Source organism: Diospyros lotus, chromosome 5 (genome assembly GCF_014633365.1).
Source record: "Diospyros lotus cultivar Yz01 chromosome 5, ASM1463336v1, whole genome shotgun sequence".
Taxonomy (NCBI): Eukaryota; Viridiplantae; Streptophyta; class Magnoliopsida; order Ericales; family Ebenaceae; genus Diospyros; species Diospyros lotus.
The window spans coordinates 34994402-35013653 of record NC_068342.1 but is presented as its reverse complement, the minus strand read 5'-3'; the positions used below and the strand labels follow the sequence as shown (position 1 = coordinate 35013653).

Below are 19252 nucleotides of genomic sequence, written 5' to 3'. Positions count from 1 at the left end.
GCCCTTCGCTTGGCCAGAGGCCCAAATGGCCCTTCATCTTCGACTATCATGTGGCTATGACATAGAGAGATAGAGAGAGACTGTCATGAGGCGGCCGGAGGGGATCAACGGTCATGAGGCGGTGGGAGGGAGGCGACGTTCGTGAGGTGTCGGGAGGGGGGTGACGAAGGTGAGGCATGAGATCGAGATCGAGATCGAGATCGAGAGAGAGAGAGAGAGAGAGAAAGAGAAAGAGAAAGAGAGAGGGGTCTTGAGAATGAGAATCGAGAGGTCGACGGGCAGGAGGGAAGCGATGGACCACTGGTGAGGCTGGAAGGAGGGGGCGACGGACTGATTGGCGTGCGCGCGTGAGAGAGAGAGAGAGAGAGAGAGGGGGGGGGGGATGTCCGACGTCATGAGGCTGAGAGGTTTGGGGTGAGGGAGAGAGAAGTTTGGGGGGGGGGTGGGGGGAACCAGAGAGTGTCAGGGTCACGTTGGGGGGGGGGGGGGAACCGTGGGCAGTAAAAGTAAAACCATGGGCAGTAAGGGAAAAACAGTGGGCGGTGGAGGACAAATTTGGTTATTTCGGTTAACCAAAATATTTGAAATTTTTTATAAATATAACCAAACTGATTTTTAGCTACTTAATTAACCAAACCGAACTGACCGGTTTAGTTCGGTAGGTTTGGTTGAACCGAAAAAATGCACACCCCTACTTGTTCGGCATTGGCTGGGAGCGTCCCCTCTTGTAGGAATTGGATGATAGGTGTTCCCTAAAATTCTGGCTTCGCTTCCACTGTTTGTATGTCAGGAAGGTCAACAGTGGGTAAGTCTAAAGCTTCCTGTATGATCGATTGGTTGTTCCCAGGTTTCTTAGTGCTAGCGAGTTTTAAGAGCAAATCAATTTACGCGTTTTGTTCTTTGGGGATATATTCAATTTGGAAATAGTGAAAGGATCTGGCTAGGGTTCTGACCTTGTGGAGGTATCGGACAAACTGTGGTTCTTTCATCTGGAATTAGCCCTTGACTTGGTTGGTTACCAGTTGGGAGTCGCTCTTGGCGATTAACCGGGATGCTTCGATTTCCTTTGCTAGATTTAATCGGGCTATAAGAGCCTCATATTCTGCTTGGTTGTTGGTTGCCTTGAAGTTGAAGCGAAATGACTGTTCGAGCGTCAGCCCGCTGGGTCCTTCCAGGATGATCCCGGCTTCGCTTCCTTTAATGTTGGAGGCTCCATTGACGAACAATATCTAGGGGTTGGGTTCCGGGTTTGGATCAGAGGGAGAAAGTTCAGCACAAAAATTGGAGAGTACCTGGGACTTGATGTGTTTGCGGGGCTGGTATTGTATGCCGAGCTCAGAGAGCTTGACTGACCATGCAATCATTCTTCTTGGAAGCTCTGGCTTCTGAAGCACTTGCCGGATCGGTTGATCAGTCTGGACTGTGATCTGATGGCTTTGGAAATATGGCCCGAGCTTTCGGTCCATTGTCAGCAGTGCTAGTGCTAGCGCTAGCTTCCCGATCTTCTGGTAGCGCAACTCGGCTCCCTGAAAGGTTTTGTTGATGAAGTATACCGGCCGCTGCGTTGTTTTGCCTTCCTCCCTGATCAATACTATGCTGAGGGCATTAGTGGTGACGGAGAGGTAAAGTAAAAGTTCTTCCCTTGGCTCTGGCCTTGAAAGAATAGGGGGTGCTGCTAAGAAGGTCTTCAGTTTTTGAAAGGCGGTTTCGCACTCACGTCCACCGGAATTCGACTGACTTTTTTAAGCATTGGAAGAATAGCTTTTCTTGGTCTGCCGATCTTGGGAGGAAGCCAGATAAAGCTGTTACCCGGCCTGTTAGTTGTTGGACCTCCTTTATTTTGGCGGGGCTACTCATTGCGAGAATGGTTTCGCATTTGTCAGGGTTGGCCTCAATTCCCCGATTGGTTAACATGAATCCCAGAAACTTGTCGGCTTGCACCCCGAAGGCGCATTTGTTGGGGTTAAGCCTTATGTTGTGTTGTCGGAGTTGCATGAAATTTTCGGTTAAGTCCGAGCAGTAGTTCTGTTTTTTCGAGGTTTTTGCCACCATGTCATCTACATAGACTTCGATTTTTCAGCAACTCATGCTGGAAGATGTTCCCCTTTCTATTTAAGATCAGAAAGAACAATATGCCCCTTCGTAACTGATCCAATTGGGTGCCATAGCTTAGAGAAGACAACCCTTAAGCTGTGCTTGTCAGCCTTTTCATCAATCTTTGGCCACTCTTCATAATTTCCGGTGTAGAGAAAAAGTAGGTACCAACTGACCAGTATGATCTAAAGAAACTTCAGCCATTTCTGCAGGATCTGATTCCTAGTTTGCCTTATCCTCGGCCTAACTATTATCCGACATCTCCAATGAATCAATGTTTTGTTCCCATGCTACTTCATCATGATTTATTGGTTGTCCTTCGTATTTCTTGGCAATTGTAACAGGATTCATTTCAATGGATTTATCCTTCGGTGGAGCCTCAATAATTCCTCCAGTTACCCTTCCTCCCTTGTCATCCCGAATGGCCCGCTCCATTTAATTCTTTCCTCACTTCTTGCAACAACTAGTCCTAATATTAGGGCCTAAGCAGTCTTAGGGATAACCCCAATCTACTGGTTGCTCTTAGTATAATTGTTAGGCTGCTGCCTATGCTTTCTAGAAATGGCTTCCATTGTTTCATATAGCCTTGCCCTCTCAACCACTTGTTCTACCATGGCAGGACACTTCATTTTCACAATAGGTCTCTCAATGCATCTTTAAGACCATTAATGAATTTCAACACAAAGTAAGATTCCTTCAAGGTCGGTTGAGAATTAAGCATTAACACTTTCAATTCCTCAAATTTGACCTTATAATCCATTATGACCCTTCTTGCGTTAGGTTATTGAATTCATCTTTAAGTTGATTTAAGGAAGCAGAGTACTCCTTAGAAAAGCATTCAGCCGGAACACTAACTTGAAATTTCTGTGAGAATAGAATCATCAACTCGTCCCACTTTTTATTGACATCCTTGATTACTTTCCTAGTTGCATCACATTCTTCCTTGAATGTTTTCCCAAATGGCTATGCACCTTCAAGAAGTCCTTTAACCATCTCGACAGAATCAAACATTGAAAATTCACTTCTATAAATCAACCTATTTTGCCGCAATCATTTTGAGAGTACAATCGGTTTTTGTTGCCGCCAGGAATCGATTAGAAATCAAGTGTCTATACTCGATCAACTTTGCTGTGGCCTCTTGAAAGTTGCCTACTCTTAGCTTCCAAAGTCATTGGAATTTCATCTGAAATCACCCCACATGCAACGACCTAGGAGAATCGATTGCCTCATAGCAGTCGCCTAGGTCAAATAGCCAAGAATTCCTCCTGCTTTGCCTTCAATTCTGGGCCTCGATTAATTGGAGCAGAAGGAGTCGACGGCTAAGGAATTGCTGTGTTGCAGTCTTCTGAGGAATCAAGAAGGTCGATTCTAATCCCCCTTCTTGCAAAGGCGATTTCCGACGATATCTTGGCTCTAATCTAGCTCGCCAAAGATTGCCCAACGTTGTTTCAACCAACAACAGAGGAACAACCTCACAATAACTGATTGCCTCCAAGTCGGCAACCTGTAATAAGCTTTTGTGGCTTATGACTAATGATCACCTAACTGTGCTTTGCCTCTCAATTTTGAACTAAGAGTTACTTTGCTCTCTCGATTATGACTTGTCCTTTGATTGCTCAGAATCGGATCAGAAACGATGCTCGTCACCAATCAATAGCCGCGAATCGCCGGTTTAGATCCCCTGTTGAAATTCACTCGTCGGAATTCATACATTTGAAACAAATTGCTACAAGTTCATCGGAATCATAACCGAGAAACGACTGGCTCTGATACCATTTGTCACATTCCTAGGGTTACTTGGGGTTGAGACTGGAATTAGGGGGAAAATCGGAATGGGAGAATTGAAATGAGGGAGAGAAATTAGCAAAAAAGGAGGGAAAAATTAGAGAGAACCGAGAGAGGGATAGAGAGAATTAGAAGGAAAGGATTTCAATCTCATTTCACCTAATATCCCATCCTCTTACAAGTAGCCATTTTATAGGTATAGCTGGCTATTAACTGAATTCATAACAACATGCACGTGCTCCTAATAGATTACTAAATATCTTCTAACAAACTATTGTAACCTTATTACAATATTGCCCCTCTATTGCTCCTACAGTCATGACAAGAAGATACTGAAGAGGTGGTGGAACAAGAGACTGCAGGAGGAGGCATAGCGGAAGATGGGGAGATATCCATGCACGCTTTGCAAGGATGTCCTACGGGGAGGATAATTAAGGTGAAAGGATAGGCAGGCAAGAAGAAGATAATGATCTTAATTAACATCGGAAGCACTCACAACTTCCTTGATGAGGAGACAGCCTTAGACCTACAGTGCAACACCCAAGAAACCCCTCCCTTGTCGGTGGTAATAGTGAATGGGAGTAGGATGATTAATAGATATATGTGCCAGGGATTCAAATGGAAGATGCATGGCCAGGAGTTTATTGCAAACCTCTGGATCCTCAAGTTAGGAGGCTGCCATATTTTTGGGAGTCGATTGGATGAAAACAGTTAGTCTTTTAGTGTTTGATTTCAACAATCTGGAGGTCACTTTTGAGATTGAAGGGAAAAAGGTTACGATAACAGGGTGGATGGAGAAGGGGGAGTGTAAGGCAATGTCGGGTAGGAGGATGCAGAGGCTGTTGGATCAAGGGGGACCTTCCATCGCGCACCTCCACTCTATATATGCCATGGAGATTGAAAGGGATAAGGTGGAGGAAGTGGAACGAGCAGTCCTAACAACTACAAGAGGTGATCAACCTGGCCTTATTTCCATCTTACAAATGTTCACTGAGGTAACCACTTGTGATCCCTTACATTCACTATTGATAGAGTCTGAGGAACTCTTTGTTGAACCCATTACCCTGCCCCCACATCGATTCGATTCCTAGACCATTCTATACACTTGAAGCCAAATGCAAAACCTGTCAACATCTAAGCCTATCGATATTCACCCTTACAAAAGGCTGAAATAGAAAAATTAGTGAAGGAAATGCTATCTAAGGCAATCATACAATCAAGCCAAAGTCCATTTGCCTCCCCCGTTCTTTTAGTTAAAAAGAAAGATAGTACATGGTGGTTTTGCATAGGTTATCGTCAACTAAACTCTATCATCGTCAAGAACAAGTTTCTCATTCCCATTATTGAGGACCTCTTGGATGAATTGACGGGAGCCACCATCTTCTCTGAATTGGACCTAACCTTTGGCTGCCACTAAATCTGCATGAACCCCTCAGACAGTCTTTCGAACTCATCAAGGCCATTATGAGTTCTTAATCATGCATTTTGGCCTCATTACTACCCCAGTCACATTCCAAACCCTCATGAAACACATATTGAACACTACTCGAGAAAATTTATCCTTGTGTTCTTTGACGATACACTTATATACAACCCAAATTTGGAACAACACCTATCCCATCTGAGACTAACCTTTGAGATCCTCAAACAAAATCAATTGTGTGTGAAGAGATCCAAGTGTACCTTTGTTGAAACTGGGGTGGAGTATTTAAGCCACATTATCTCAAGGCAAGGGATAAGCACAGACCCACAAAAATTGTAGCCATGGTTAATTGGCCAAGACCTCAGTCAATTAAGGAGCTAAGGGGCTTCATAGGTCTAACCGGATACTATCGAATGTTCATCAAGGGATATGGGATTATCATCAAATCATTGACTGATTTGCTCAAGAAGAACAACTTTGGGTGGAATGAGGAAGCATAAACTACATTCCAAACTTTGAAGACAACCATGACTTATGCACCAATATTAGCCCTATTGGATTTCTCCAAATCCTTCACCTTAGAAATGGATGCTTTTGAAACAGGGGTGGGTGCAATGTTGACTCAAGGGGGTAGACCGGTGACTTTCCTCAACTAAGCTTTGGCCCTGAAAGACTTGGGCCTAAGTATATACGATAAAGAGTTAATTGTAGTGCTAATGACGGTTGATAAATGGAAGTACTACTTAGAGGGCAACTCATTCGTGATTAAGATTGATCATGAGAGCCTCAAGTTCCTATCTCAATAGAGGATCCACTCCCAATTGCAACGAAAAGGAGTCACCAAACTACTCAGGTTGGACTACTCCATACAGTACAAGAAGAGTAGAGAGAACACAATGGCAAATGCCCTATCCCGATAGGGGGAATGGGGAACCTACTAGGCTATTACGGCTGTGGTACCAGATTGGATACAGGACCTAATAACCAGCTATGAATGTTCGGCATGGATCAAGGATATAATGACTCATCTAGCTATGCAACCACAATGCCAAGGACACTACACCTTGGCTGCAGGGCTCCTAAGGTATAAGGGAAGGGTGGTGGTAGGTGAGGATGTGTGGCTCAAGGAACGGATCTTGCAATCTATGCTTGACTCCCCTCTAGGGGGACACTGGGGCTGGAATGTGACTTATCACCAAGTGAGATAGCTCTTCTATTGACCAGGGCTTAAGAAAGAGGTGACTCAATACATGCTAAAGTGTACTACATGCCAAAAGTGCAAACACAAATAGGTACCATATTCGGGTTTGCTACAACCCTTATCAGTACTTGATCAAGGATGGCAATAGGTTACGATGGACTTCATGGAGGGTCTGCCAAGGTCAGAAGGCTTAAATACTATTTTGGTGGTCGTGGATAAGCTAACCAAGTTCAACTACTTCTTGGGTTTGGCACATCTGTTTATAGCCATAGAGATGGCCAGGAAGTTGATGGATTCGGTGTTTAAAGTGCATGGGTTGCCCCAATCAATAGTCTTTGATCGGGATAAAATTTTCACTAGCCAATTTTGGAGGAAACTATTCAAAAACTTGGGTGTTAGTTTACACATGTCAACGGCCTATCACCTTGAGATCGATGGGCTGACAGAAAGGGTGAACTAATGCCTTGAAACCTATCTTCGGTGCCTCTATTTTTCTATATCGAAAAGCTGGTACAAATGGTTACGCTTAGCATAGTGGTGGTACAATACTAACTTTCACTCCTCCCTTAAGAGATCTCCTTTTGAATCTCTCTTTGGCTATAAGGCCCCTATATTACCTGTTGTTATGCACTACCCCTCGATAGAAACTTCGGTGGATTAGTACTTAAGGCAAAGGCATGAGACCCATCGGGTGATCAAGAGGGAACTCAACTTAGCTCAACAACGGATGAAACAACAAGCAGACAGAAAAAGAAGTGAGAGGACATTTGAAGTAGGGGATGAGGTCTATCTAAAGGTTAAGGGATTCCAACAACAACTATTCACCTCTGTTCCCCCAACCAAGGTTAGCCCTAAGTACTATGGACTTTTTCCAATAACATCTAAAGTGGGGGAAGTAGCATATGAGTTACAGTTACCCGAGGGAGTGGGGATACATCCGGTAATTCATGTGTCCCTACTTAAGAAGGCCATTAGTCCTACGGATTCAATCAGCTTAGCCTTGCCCTCCACTTCGACAGATCAGTCGGACATAGAGGAGCCCCTAGCTATACTAGAGAGAAGAGTGGTTTATCAGAAATTAGCATCCTTGGTCCGAGTCCTAGTCCAATGGACCCATTTACACCTTGACCACACGTTGTGGGAGTATCTACCAGACTTACTACAACGGTTCCTGCAGGTAGCCTAACTTTTATAACTTGAGGACAAGAAATGGTTCCCCGGGGCTGGGGGGGGGGGGGGGGGATTGTCCCAGTCCTCCAGGCATTATTGTAATTGAATCTTTTTTTCCATCGTTTCTTTTGATTGATATTGATGTGGGGCCTAGCCGTTATGGCAATTAGGTCGTTTGGAGGACCACTCCATATCCGTGTATGGATGGCTATAAATAAGCCATATTGGAAGATGGGGATCATCATGAATGAGATTTAATCTTTTCCCTCTCAATTCTGTTCTCTCTCTCTCTCTCATTCTCACTTGTTTTCCCTCCCTAACTCAAATCTTTCCCCCCAAACACTCAAATACCATTCCAATACCTTGCCAGATCCTTGGGATCTAACAGTGAATTTGGCACCCACTTATCTCAATGACATTAAGGATGTATGGTTCTAGGGGTGGAGGATGGAAGTTTGTGGAAGATTTTGTATGTGATTCAAGGAAAGAACCAAGACAAACGTCATCAAAGAATTCAATAAGCTAAGGCAAGAAGGTTCAGTAGATGAGTTTCAAACCAGGTTGAGGAGCTGAAATTGCTATTGATCATATCTTATCCGATCTTGAATGAAGTATATTTTGTGTCTAGTTTCATAAGTGGATTGAATGACGAATTAAGACCAATTGTTAAGATGCTGTTGCCTGTAACTGTGTAGCAGGCAGCTGAGAAGGCAAGAATGCAAGAGCTTGCATTAGAAGCTATTTTCAAAAAGCACAGAACTCTTAACAGAAAGTTATCCTTTGAGCAGTCAGGAGATGGGAGAAAATGCCTAGACTGCAGCCTCGGGTATAACTCTGGGAAAAAAGCATCCAAGGGTTTACACTAGCCCTAATGCAGCCAAACCTCCTATTATGGAGCCAAGGAGAAGGCTTGGATTATGCTTTAAATACAGGGACAAATTCAGCCTGGGCCACCAATGCAGAAGACAATTGCTGAATATGGAAGGCTTAAAGGAAGACAATGAAGGAGAGCCAGCCAAAATTGGATAGAGAAACTACGGGTCAATGGTAATAAGTTTCTTGGAGACAAGAAACCTTTTAAGGAGGGGGAAATTGTCATGTTTCCAAAGGCAATAGAGGAGGCAATAATGTAATTGAGTTACAATTGTTTGTTAGGAGATATTTTTAATTTTGTTGAGAGCCCACGAGTGTTGTTTTTAGAATCTGCTTTCAGTTAGACAACCTGTAAATAGGCTATAAGTATGTAGAGAATGATACGATAAAATGACATATTGAATTTAGACTTCTCTTCTTACATTTCTCTCTCTCGATCTCCCCTGTTTTCCCTCTATTCTCTTTGTTTCTGCTTAGTCTCTGCCTCCAATTTTGCTCTCTTTCTCTCTCTCCCGAATTCTTCTCAATTTCCTTTCTAAGCCCTAGCCCAACCCTAGGTTGTGACAACTATATATTTGCTGAGGTGCTTTGTGGGAAGATATAGAGAGAAACAAAATGATTTTAAATATGATGTTTATAGATATTAAAAGAGACTTGACAAAGTTTCAAGAGACATCTTGTGGAAGACCTAGAGAAGAAAGGAGCCTGAATTACTTATATATAAATTATTAGAGACATGTATCATGGAACAAAAACACGTGTCAAGACCATATGGAGGTGATACATTGATAGATAAAAGGATTTATATGAGGTGTATACACATTTAAAAAAAGCTTATTGCAAAGTTTCTAGAAAAGTTGTGGAGGGTCTTAATGAAAAAAGAATCTGAATTGCTGATATGCTTATTATTGAAGACACGTGTTAAGAGTATGTGAAGGAGAGATTGAGGCTTTTCCAATTACAATTGCATTACAAGGATCCACGTGAAGCCCTTATTTCTTTGCCCTAGTATTGGATGAACTCACTGAACATATCCAGACAGAGGTGTCTTGCTGTATGCTATTTACAAATGACATTTAGTGGATGAAATAAAAGAAGACATAAATGCTAAGCTTGAGACATGGAAGAAACTTTAGAATCTAAAAGTTTTAAGTTAAGAAGATTGAAAATTGAATATGTAGAATGTAAGTTTAGTAAATATACTAGTGTAGATGATATTATTGTAGAACTTGAAGGTTAGAGCATCCCAAGAAAAGATCAATTCTTATATCTAGAATCAATTATCCAAAAAGATAGGGAGGTTAATGAGGTTGTCATCTATAGAGTTAAGGCTAGATAGTTAAAATAGAAAAATACACAAGATGTTTTATGTTATAGTAAGATTTTATTAAAGTTAAAAGAAAAATTTTATAAGATAAACTATAAGACCAGCTTTGTTACATAACACTGAATGTTGGGTTGTAAAGCACCAATATATGCAAAAATATTAGCATAACAAAAATGAGAATGTTACGATGGATGGGGACTTATAGAAGAAAAGATACATTTAAAAATAAAGTTATTTAGAATAAGATCGGAGCGGTTTCTATTAAAGATAAAATGTGTGAAATACAATTAAGATGGTTTGATTATATGAGAAGAAAACCAATAGTCACCTGCGAGGCGAGTGGACGGAATGGAACAAGTCTTTAGCCAAAAAGTAGAGGAAGACCAAGGAAAATTTGGTGGGAGACTCTTAGGTATGATATGAAAAGGGTCTTATAGAAGATAAGGCCATAGATAGAAATCATTGACAAGCTAGAATTCATGTAGCTGATTGCTCATAGTGGGATTAAGGTTTAACATATTGTTGTAGCTTTAGGTTGAGGATGGAAAATGAATTGGACAAAGTAACAATTTTCGGAGTTGCCATCCAAAGAATGATGAGTTTGGGTTTTTAAGTTCATTCAATTCGTTTGGAAAGAAGGAAATATAACGACACTGACAACCAACCTTTGGCATTTGAGCAAATGGCCTTTGATACTTATTATGGTCAATTACAAGGGTCCAGTTATCCTCTAGGGTGCTTCAGTTATAGTACTGCAAGGGGCTGCACGTCCAACTAAAGCCCCATATTAACCTGCAGTCTTAAATTCGTTTTTCTAAACATAAATGCCTAGATAGTTAGAGAGGAAAATCTAAAATAATCTTAGAAAAGCATGCTCTCTATATTGAGGCTTCCTTTCCTAAATTTTTAATTTGTCTTCGGGCTTTTTCTGAATGTGACGGCAAATATAACTAAACTACATACCTACAGAACCTTGATTAATTTCATTCTAGTTGGAGTGAACAGAGTGAACATCATTTTGACCATACACCAGCTGTATTGGGAGAAATTTTACGCTTTCATGGAGGGTGGAGTAGTTATCGTGTGAGCCATTGGTCTGCCAATCAGCTCCTTGTGATGGACATCCAGCAGATTTATGAAAGTTGTTCCTTAAATATTCATTGGACAAGGTGGGCTTTGCTAAAATAGCTTTCTCATTTGTTAGTATATGACCATAATATATCCTGCATACACTTAACTAGGGCTTAAAGTGGGATGAAGGTTCCCTTGGTCTTCCGCCATTTATTGGTTACCTCTGCTTGCATTTACTGCCACACGATGTTTCGTACTAGATACTTGAACAGCTACAAACTCATATTCTTAATTGTTGTATTTTTGTGTAAGTCTGGTCTGCATGTTGATGATGGCTTTCTATGCTTTCTTTATCATAAAACCTTATTCAAAACCAAACTTTTCTTCCTTACTGGTTTTTGTTACCATTGCAGATGAGGCAGCAGAAGGATGTATTTGCCCGGCATTGTTCTTTATTTTTATCTAATTACATATGGACTTATTCAGGCTATGGTCCCCTTAGAACAGGCATCAGAAGGTGTTGTCTGGCTTTCTTTCTTTCTTTCGTGTTTCTTGGTTCAACTTTGGTTATCATTGTTAAAAAGCATAGTATAAGCTTGGATTTGTTACTCTCCAACTTTGCCACTATTCTCAAGCAATGTTTCATGTTCATATAAACTTGCAGGGAAGTTGATGAAGCTTTGAGACCTGGTATCTATGCTCTGATAGATGCTTGCTCAGCAGATGATCTTCAACATCTTCATACAGTATTTGGGGGTGAGCTATCTTTACTTGGTGCAGGGTCCAGGGGACTCTTGAGGGCATTTTGTTTCTGGTCTCATTTTATTTATCTTGCTCTTGTGCAGAGGGTCCTTGCAGAAGCACTCTGGCAACTTTGCAACATGACTATAAGCTGAAATTCCAATATGAAGGAAAAGTCTGATCAAAGTCCCTCCCTTAGGTGGATGCTCTTGGCAGAAACCATTTTACTTCTGATGGTAACAACACAGTCGCATGTTGTACACCGTATTCTGATCACCCAATCTTCGAAAGGCAAGCTGGATGGTTATGTAGAATTATTGGAACCGGCTAAGGCCAGCCCGACATTAAGCATTAAGGGGTAGAGCAAGGCCATGCATCACCATGGATGAGCCTGCAACCGAGCCTTCCATCTTTAGTCGGGTATAAGAAATCCTCATCCAGCTGTCATGTTAGACATCATCCGGAGCTACACGAGTTGCATGAGGACATTCTTATATCGGGTTACTAGGAATTTGCAGATTTTTGCTGATTTAGAAGACTAAACTCCTAACTAGCGGTGGGTAAGCTGTATATATACAGAGTGTTGTTTATGCGTTCAATTCAACAAGATTGTCTTAGCTTTTGGGAAATTTTCCTTTTAAGTGCCCTAATGCCTTCCCTGTTAGTTGTTTTTGTGGATGACATCAATAGTACTCGGATTGTTCCTGAAGTGAAAGCTAAGTAAGGAATGATTTTGTATCTTTAATTCCATCCTGCTTTCATCAGTTTTTGGGTGGTTTGGGCTTTTCTTTGAATTTTCAAATCTATTGTCGAGGGAATGCTGCTGCTGTGGTGGTCCTATTCCAAGGGCCCCCATTAGTGAAATTCTACCAAACAATAATCATATTTGGTGTTGACGTTTAATATATAAAGTTTCCTCTTGCTTTTGTGAGCTAGTGCATGCCTAGTGGTGTCCTTTCAAGTGGCTGCAATCACTGCAAATTTAGTATTATGCGGCTTAATGTGGGTCAACTTTATTATCTTTAATTAAAGGTTTTCTTAGTTTTAAAGTTGGTATTAATACGATATAATATTAGTGTCTGAAAATATTAAGTATTGTGTTAGATATGTCATTATTTATAATGATTTTTTTAATAAAACAACATTATAAAAACATAAAATTATTTAGTTTAGCAGATGTCTTGCTTTACCATCCAAAATTGTTTTGAGTTTTGTAATTAAAAAAGGTTTAGTAATACTATATGATAAGAGAGAATCTATCATTAACGATATAAACAATAATCATCAAAATTATACCAACATGGGATGAAACTTAAGAAAACCTGGTCTAAGACAAAAATTATAATGGGTTGAACTTATTTTAATTTGGTTAAAATGAAATTAATGTATTAATTATATTGTTTGAGTGTACATGTAATAATTCACGATCCACAAGCTATGAGCATCAAGTAAAAAGTCAAAAATTTGCCATCATAGTGGTAGCCCAATAGTGTGAGCGTGAGACTTCTTTTATATTATATCTCTTGGATTTATAATTCGAATATTAAACTAATCTTGGTTAGAGGATATATAGCTCATACCCATAGATAGAACATTATGAACATAAGGTTAATTCTATACACTGTAGTGGGGCTAACACAACACAACACAGCAGATTTACCTTTCGGACTGTAGTTATGGCTTAAAACGAAGATTCGAGTCACGCTTCCTCTACTTATTAAAAGATAAAACTCAAAAGATTTATACATATAAAGTAATAGAAGATGGTTGGTAAATGGTAAAAGTAAAAAAGGTCACTATAAATGCATAATAGTGGATTGTATTGCTGTCAGCAATAAATTGGGTTAGGGGTTTTGAGTTCCCCCAAGGAACCTCTTATGATCAAAGGCTTCTAATAAGAAATAGAAACAGGAAAATGCATTATTACAGAAGAAGAAGCTCCATCTCCGACGGATTCTTCCTCAGCCCTCTTCCATACCCAGCTCTGGTAGTTTTGGCTGTGATCCTCCTCCTGCTCAGCATCCAATGGTACGCTTCCTACGAGTCGGTGGTGGAGGCCACCGAAGAGAGCATGGGATGGGCTCTTCTGGCCGTTCCGCTGCTGCTCCTGCTTGTCGTCAAGTGGCTGTCGACCCTGGAAAACCCGGAGCGCCTGTTCTGCAAGTCGCCGTACGACCGCCGCCGAACAGCCCAGTGCTGCGGGCCCTCCGAGGGGAGCTCGCCGTGGGGGGTGGCCGCCGTGATCTTGCTGGTTCTCTTGCTGCTCCAGTTCCAGTCCACCTTCCTTGACAGTTGGTTCTTTTAATCCTTTCCATACCATACCATACCATACCGTACCGTATGTGGGTTGTGGTTTTCCTATTGTAGACGTCGTTATGCATTTATGACTCGTATGAGATCCCAATTGCCATGGATTTTGTCAATAGGCGCATAAATCTTTGTGGGGATATATAAATTGTTGTCCAAAGTCTGTAACTATGTTTATATGCATGCTTATATATACTATCGTGATGCTTATTAATATATATAATAAATTCTAAAATTATGTTAGTTATTGTTAATAGAATTCGATAAAAATCATGTTGTGTTGCAATGTGTGAGTGTAATTGTGTGTCAGCATGTGGAAATCCGGCTGGTGTTAAGGGCGGGATTTCCAAGAAAATAAAATTCCCCCCCCTCCCTTGCAATTGGGGTTGGGCAGGAAGGATAACTCAAATTTTGTGAGTGGGTGAGTCCTCATCCACACACGCACTACGTTCCCGGTCGGTCGGTGTGATCCGGTGAAAATAATATATATATATTTGTTATAATTTTATTTTTATTTTAATCCTAACAGTTTTCTAGATTTTGCTCAACTAGTTTCTGATTTTCTGCTGCGACTCTGGATTTTGCTCCAACCGATTCTGTGAGATTCTTAGACGCTCGATTTTTCGATTTGGTGTTGGGCTTCAACTATATTTATAGCCAACCCCGAGTGTATATGAGTAGATCGAGTTCTTATGTCCCCGTTCGAACATCCAGAGAGTGAAAGTCATATATTTACATTCGGGTTCTGAGAGATTCAGTTATTCATGGTTATAGTTCAACCAGAGTGATCATTATATCCTACTGAGACGGTCGCCACAATTTGCTCGTAATTGGTGCATGGCAAAATCTGTCTTCAGGACAACACTCCAGCGTGTATCAATTGCTCCTTCTTATCTCTTGCAGTTCTTACATTTCCACTTCGTGTAGTTCTAGCTTGTCGTAGTTTTTTCGGTTTGACATTCCAAACAACTTTTAGTTCGTAGCTTACTACCAAGATTTTGGTTTGCTGTTGCTTAATCGCATTACATAATTAATTTATGTAGTATTAGTTATTTCTATTGTATTAGATTATTTCTGTTGTATTATATTTTATGTTGTATTGGTTTTTTCTTGTACGAATCAACATACATTCATGCTGTATCTATATTTCCAATAATCTGAAGACAGATTTCATATGGCCTACGTCAACGCCAACACTGCTGAAACTGCCATTGTTCCTACTGCTATTGCCACCACTATTGCTGTCATCCAACTGAATGTTGCCAAGGCGACCCCTCATGTCGAAAAACCATAGCAGTTTAATGGGGAAGACTTCAAAAGATGGAAACAGAAAATGGTGTTCTATCTCACCACTTTTAACCTGGCACACATACTAAAAGAGGAGTGTCCAGTCACCCCACAAGAGAACATCATTGTAGAGACTAAGCTACCAATGAGGCTTGGTTGCATTTTGATTTCCTTTGGTGGATTCACTGTATAACGTGTATTGTAATGCCTACAAAACAGCCAAGCAACTATGAGAAGCTTTGGATAAGAAGTACAAGTTGGAGAAGGATGCTGACACTAAGAAATTCGTAAAGGGGAAGTTCTTAGACTTCAAGATGGTTAATACCAAATTGGTAGTCAATCAGATGGAGGAATTGCAAATTATCATTAGTGATTTATACAATGAGGGAATGATCATTAATGAACCATTCCAAGTCACTGTTGTGATTGAGAAATTGCCACTTTCGTGAAAGGACTTCAAGAATTATCTCAATCACAAACGAAATGAGCAGATCTAGCTGTTAGACTCCACATAGAAGAGGACAACAAAAGGGTTGATAAAGTCCCTCCCAAGTTTGAAGCCAGAGCTAACATAGTTGAAGCATTAAGGCCTCAACACCAGAAGCAATAGGCTAAGAAGAAGAATGTAAATCTAGGTCTGAGAAAGAATGTTATCAATAAGCGCATCCAGGGCAGCTGCTGGGTGTATGGAAAGACGGGCCATAGAGTTGTTAATTGCTGACACAAGAAGGGACAAAGCTCCAACAACAACCAGCGCAACAACAGGCCCAATCAAGCTAATATGGTGGAAGATGACAATCTTGTTGTAGTCTCTGAAGTCTGCATGGTTTTAGACAACAAAGGCTGGTGAGTCGATACTGGTGCTACTAGACACATTTGTGGGGACAAGTTTTTGTTTGTCACATATGAGAAGCTAGACAGCAATGAAAAGCTATATATGGGAAATACTTCAGCTTCTACTGTGGAAGGGAAAGGAAATATTCTACTAAAATGGACATTTGAGAAAATACTGACCCTCGATGATGTATGGCATATCCCTAAGATTCAAAGGAATGTAGTTTTTGGAACCTTACTGAACAAAAATGGGTTCAAGCTAGTTTTTGAATTGGATAAGTTTATTTTGACTAACGGGGGTATGCATGTGGGAAAAGGCTATCTTCTTGATGGATTGTTCAAACTTAATGTTTTAGCCCAAGTTCCCAAAAATAATAACAAGAACAACTCTTCTACTTATATTGTTGATTTGTGTGATGTTTGACATTCTAGATTAAGACATGTTAATTATCATTCATTACAAAGAATGGTAAATTTAGGACTATTGCCTAACTTTAGCATTGATAATAGATATAAATACGAAGTTTGTGTTGAATCAAAATTTACTAGAAAACCATTTTCATTTGTGAAAAGAAATTGTGAATTATTTAATTTAATTCATAGTGATATTTGTGACATGAAGAGTACTCCTACAAGAGGTGGGAAAAGATAATTCGTCACATTTATTGATAGTTGTGGTAAATATTACTATGTATATCTACTACATAGTAAAGATGATACCTTAGATGTATTTAAAATATATATGGCAAAAGTTGAAAATCAACTTGAAAAGAAAATGAATATGTTAAGATCAAATAGAGGTGATGAATATGAATCATTGTCTCTTTCAAAGTTTTGTGAAGTTCATGGTATAATCCATGAAACCACAACACCTTATACACCATAACAAAAAGGTGTAGTTGAAAGGAAAAATCGAACGTTAAAGGATATGGTTAATTGCATACTAAATGGTTTAGGGTTACCCTATAACTTGTGGGGGAAATCTTTGCTTACTACAAATTTAATATTGAATAGAATTCCACATAAAAAGACTGACAAGTCTCCTTATGAAGTGTGGAATTAGAAGTAACCCTCCTACAAAATCTAAAAGTGTGGATGTAACATCCTGCATCGAGCGAGAGGAAGGACTGGAACAACTTACCCTGATGGACCTACAGAAACTTCCCAGAGGGTCACCTATCCTTGAGCTTCCCTAGTTCAACCATGCTTAACTAGGGAGTTCTTTGCCTACATTCAATCCAAAAAGTATCCAGTTGGTGTTATTTCATTCTTTACTTATCTTTGATATATACTACCCTTTTCTAGACTCTTGGGGTATTATATTCTCCCCCCCTTGAGCACATGACGTTCTCGTCATGTGACCTTACAATTGGTCTCAGATCATCTCTCATTTGGGGGTTACCATCCTAGAAGCCTGCCAGAAATCGTTCCTTGTATAGGTCCTCAAGCCCCGACATCACTCCTCGCCCTCATCAGACCGCCTTCACCAAGGGTCGGCTTTGATACCACCTGTAAAATCCCGCATCAAGCGATAGGAAGGACCGAAACAACTTACCTTAATGGGCCTACATGAACTTCCCAGGGGGTCACCCATCCTTGAGCTTCCCCAGTTCAAGCACGCTTAACTCGGGAGTTTTTTGCCTACATTCAGTTCAAAAGGTATCCAACTGGTGTTGTTTCCTTCCTTACTTATCCTCGATATATACTACCATTCTCTGGGCTCTTGGGGTATTACAGTGGAGGTGTCTAGCGAAGGTGCAAGTTCTTTTATCAAAAAGGACTAAACTTGGACCTAAGACTATTGATTGTGTCTTTATTGGTTATGCCTTGCATAGTGTCGCCTATAGGTTCCTTATGGTAAAATTAGAAATTCCTGATATTAATAACAATACCATTATAGAATTATTGAAGCTAAATTCCTTGAGAATATATTTCCTTTTAAGAAAGTGACAATGATGGTGGTTCCAAAAGAAATTATGAAGTGAGTTCTTTGAAAGGTCAAGATGATTAGGAAATTGAGATTGAACCTAAAAGAAGTAAAAGAGTTAAGAAAGCTACGTCATTTGGATCAGATTTTATAACTTATATGTTAGAAGGTGAGCTACAAACCTTTAAAAAGGCTATGTCATCTTCTGATGCTCCATTTTGGAAAGAAGTTATAATAGTGAGATAGATTCCATTATGCAAAATAATACTTGGGTATTGGTTGACTTACCCCTTGGAAGTAAGCCAATCAGATGCAAATAGATCTTCAAAAGGAAATTGAAGACTGATGGCATTATTGATAAATATAATGCCCATTTAGTAGCTAAAGGCCATCATCAGAAAGAAAGACAAGATTTCTTTGATACCTATTCTTCGGTAACTAGGATCGCATCTATAAGGATATTGATTGCAATCACACTTTTAAATAATTTGGAAATTCACCAAATTGATGTAAAGACTGCATTCTTAAATGGAAAGTTAAAAGAAGAAGTCTATATGAAACAACATGAAGGGTTTGTTGTAAAGGGACATGAAAAGAAAGTTTGTAAACTTATAAAGTCTCTTTATGAGTTAAAACAAACACCCAAGCAATGTTATGAGAAATTTGATCACACTATGTTATCGAATGATTTTAAAATAAATGAGTAATAAATGTGTTTATGTTAAAACCATAAATCACGAAATGTCGTAGAATCCACAAAGAAGATGTTGAATACTAATTTCAATATGAAAGACTTTGGTCTTGCTGATGTTATTCTTGAAATTCAGATAACAAGAAATATAGAAGGATATATACTATCTTAGTCACATTATATATAGAAAGTATTGAAAAAATTAGTCATTATGAGAGTAAGCCAACAATTACTCAATTTGATCCAAATTCTAAACTGAAAAAGAATGATGCGAAAGTGTATCACCTCTAGAATGCTCTAGAGTGGTTGGGAGTTTGATATACATAATGAACTGTATAAGACTTGATATTGCCTACTCAGTAGGTAGGTTAGCAAGATACACTAGCAATCCCGGGCATAATCACTGGGATGCACTTGTCATGGTACTTAGATATTTAAAGTACATGCCTGACTATGGATTACATTATACAATGTATCCACCTGTACTGGAAAGATTTAGTGATGCTAATTGGATTCCTGAT

At 39.9% G+C, this 19252-nt stretch overlaps 2 protein-coding genes across 4 annotated transcripts in view; both read left to right on the top strand.

The window, feature by feature from the left end:
• LOC127801749 (uncharacterized) overlaps positions 1-12430 on the top strand; it is a 33976-nt gene extending 21546 nt beyond the window's left edge. For all 3 annotated transcript variants that reach the window (XM_052337127.1, XM_052337126.1, XM_052337129.1), the window contains 3 exons: positions 11358-11461; positions 11609-11700; positions 11790-12430. In XM_052337127.1, the coding sequence (XP_052193087.1) occupies positions 11358-11461; positions 11609-11700; positions 11790-11866 (273 nt within the window). In that variant the 3' untranslated portion in view covers positions 11867-12430. The remainder of the gene's footprint in view (positions 1-11357; positions 11462-11608; positions 11701-11789) is intronic.
• Positions 12431-13508: 1078 nt separating this feature from the next.
• On the top strand, positions 13509-14210 carry LOC127801748 (uncharacterized). The gene has a single exon (XM_052337125.1). The coding sequence runs from the start codon at positions 13601-13603 to the stop codon at positions 13988-13990; it is 390 nt and encodes a 129-aa protein (XP_052193085.1). The 5' UTR covers positions 13509-13600; the 3' UTR covers positions 13991-14210.
• The last annotated feature ends 5042 nt before the right edge of the window (positions 14211-19252 follow it).

Bases quoted from the DNA above. Each gene is read 5' to 3' on its own strand.
- LOC127801748 (XM_052337125.1), top strand. From the start codon at position 13,601: ATGCATTATTACAGAAGAAGAAGCTCCATCTCCGACGGATTCTTCCTC.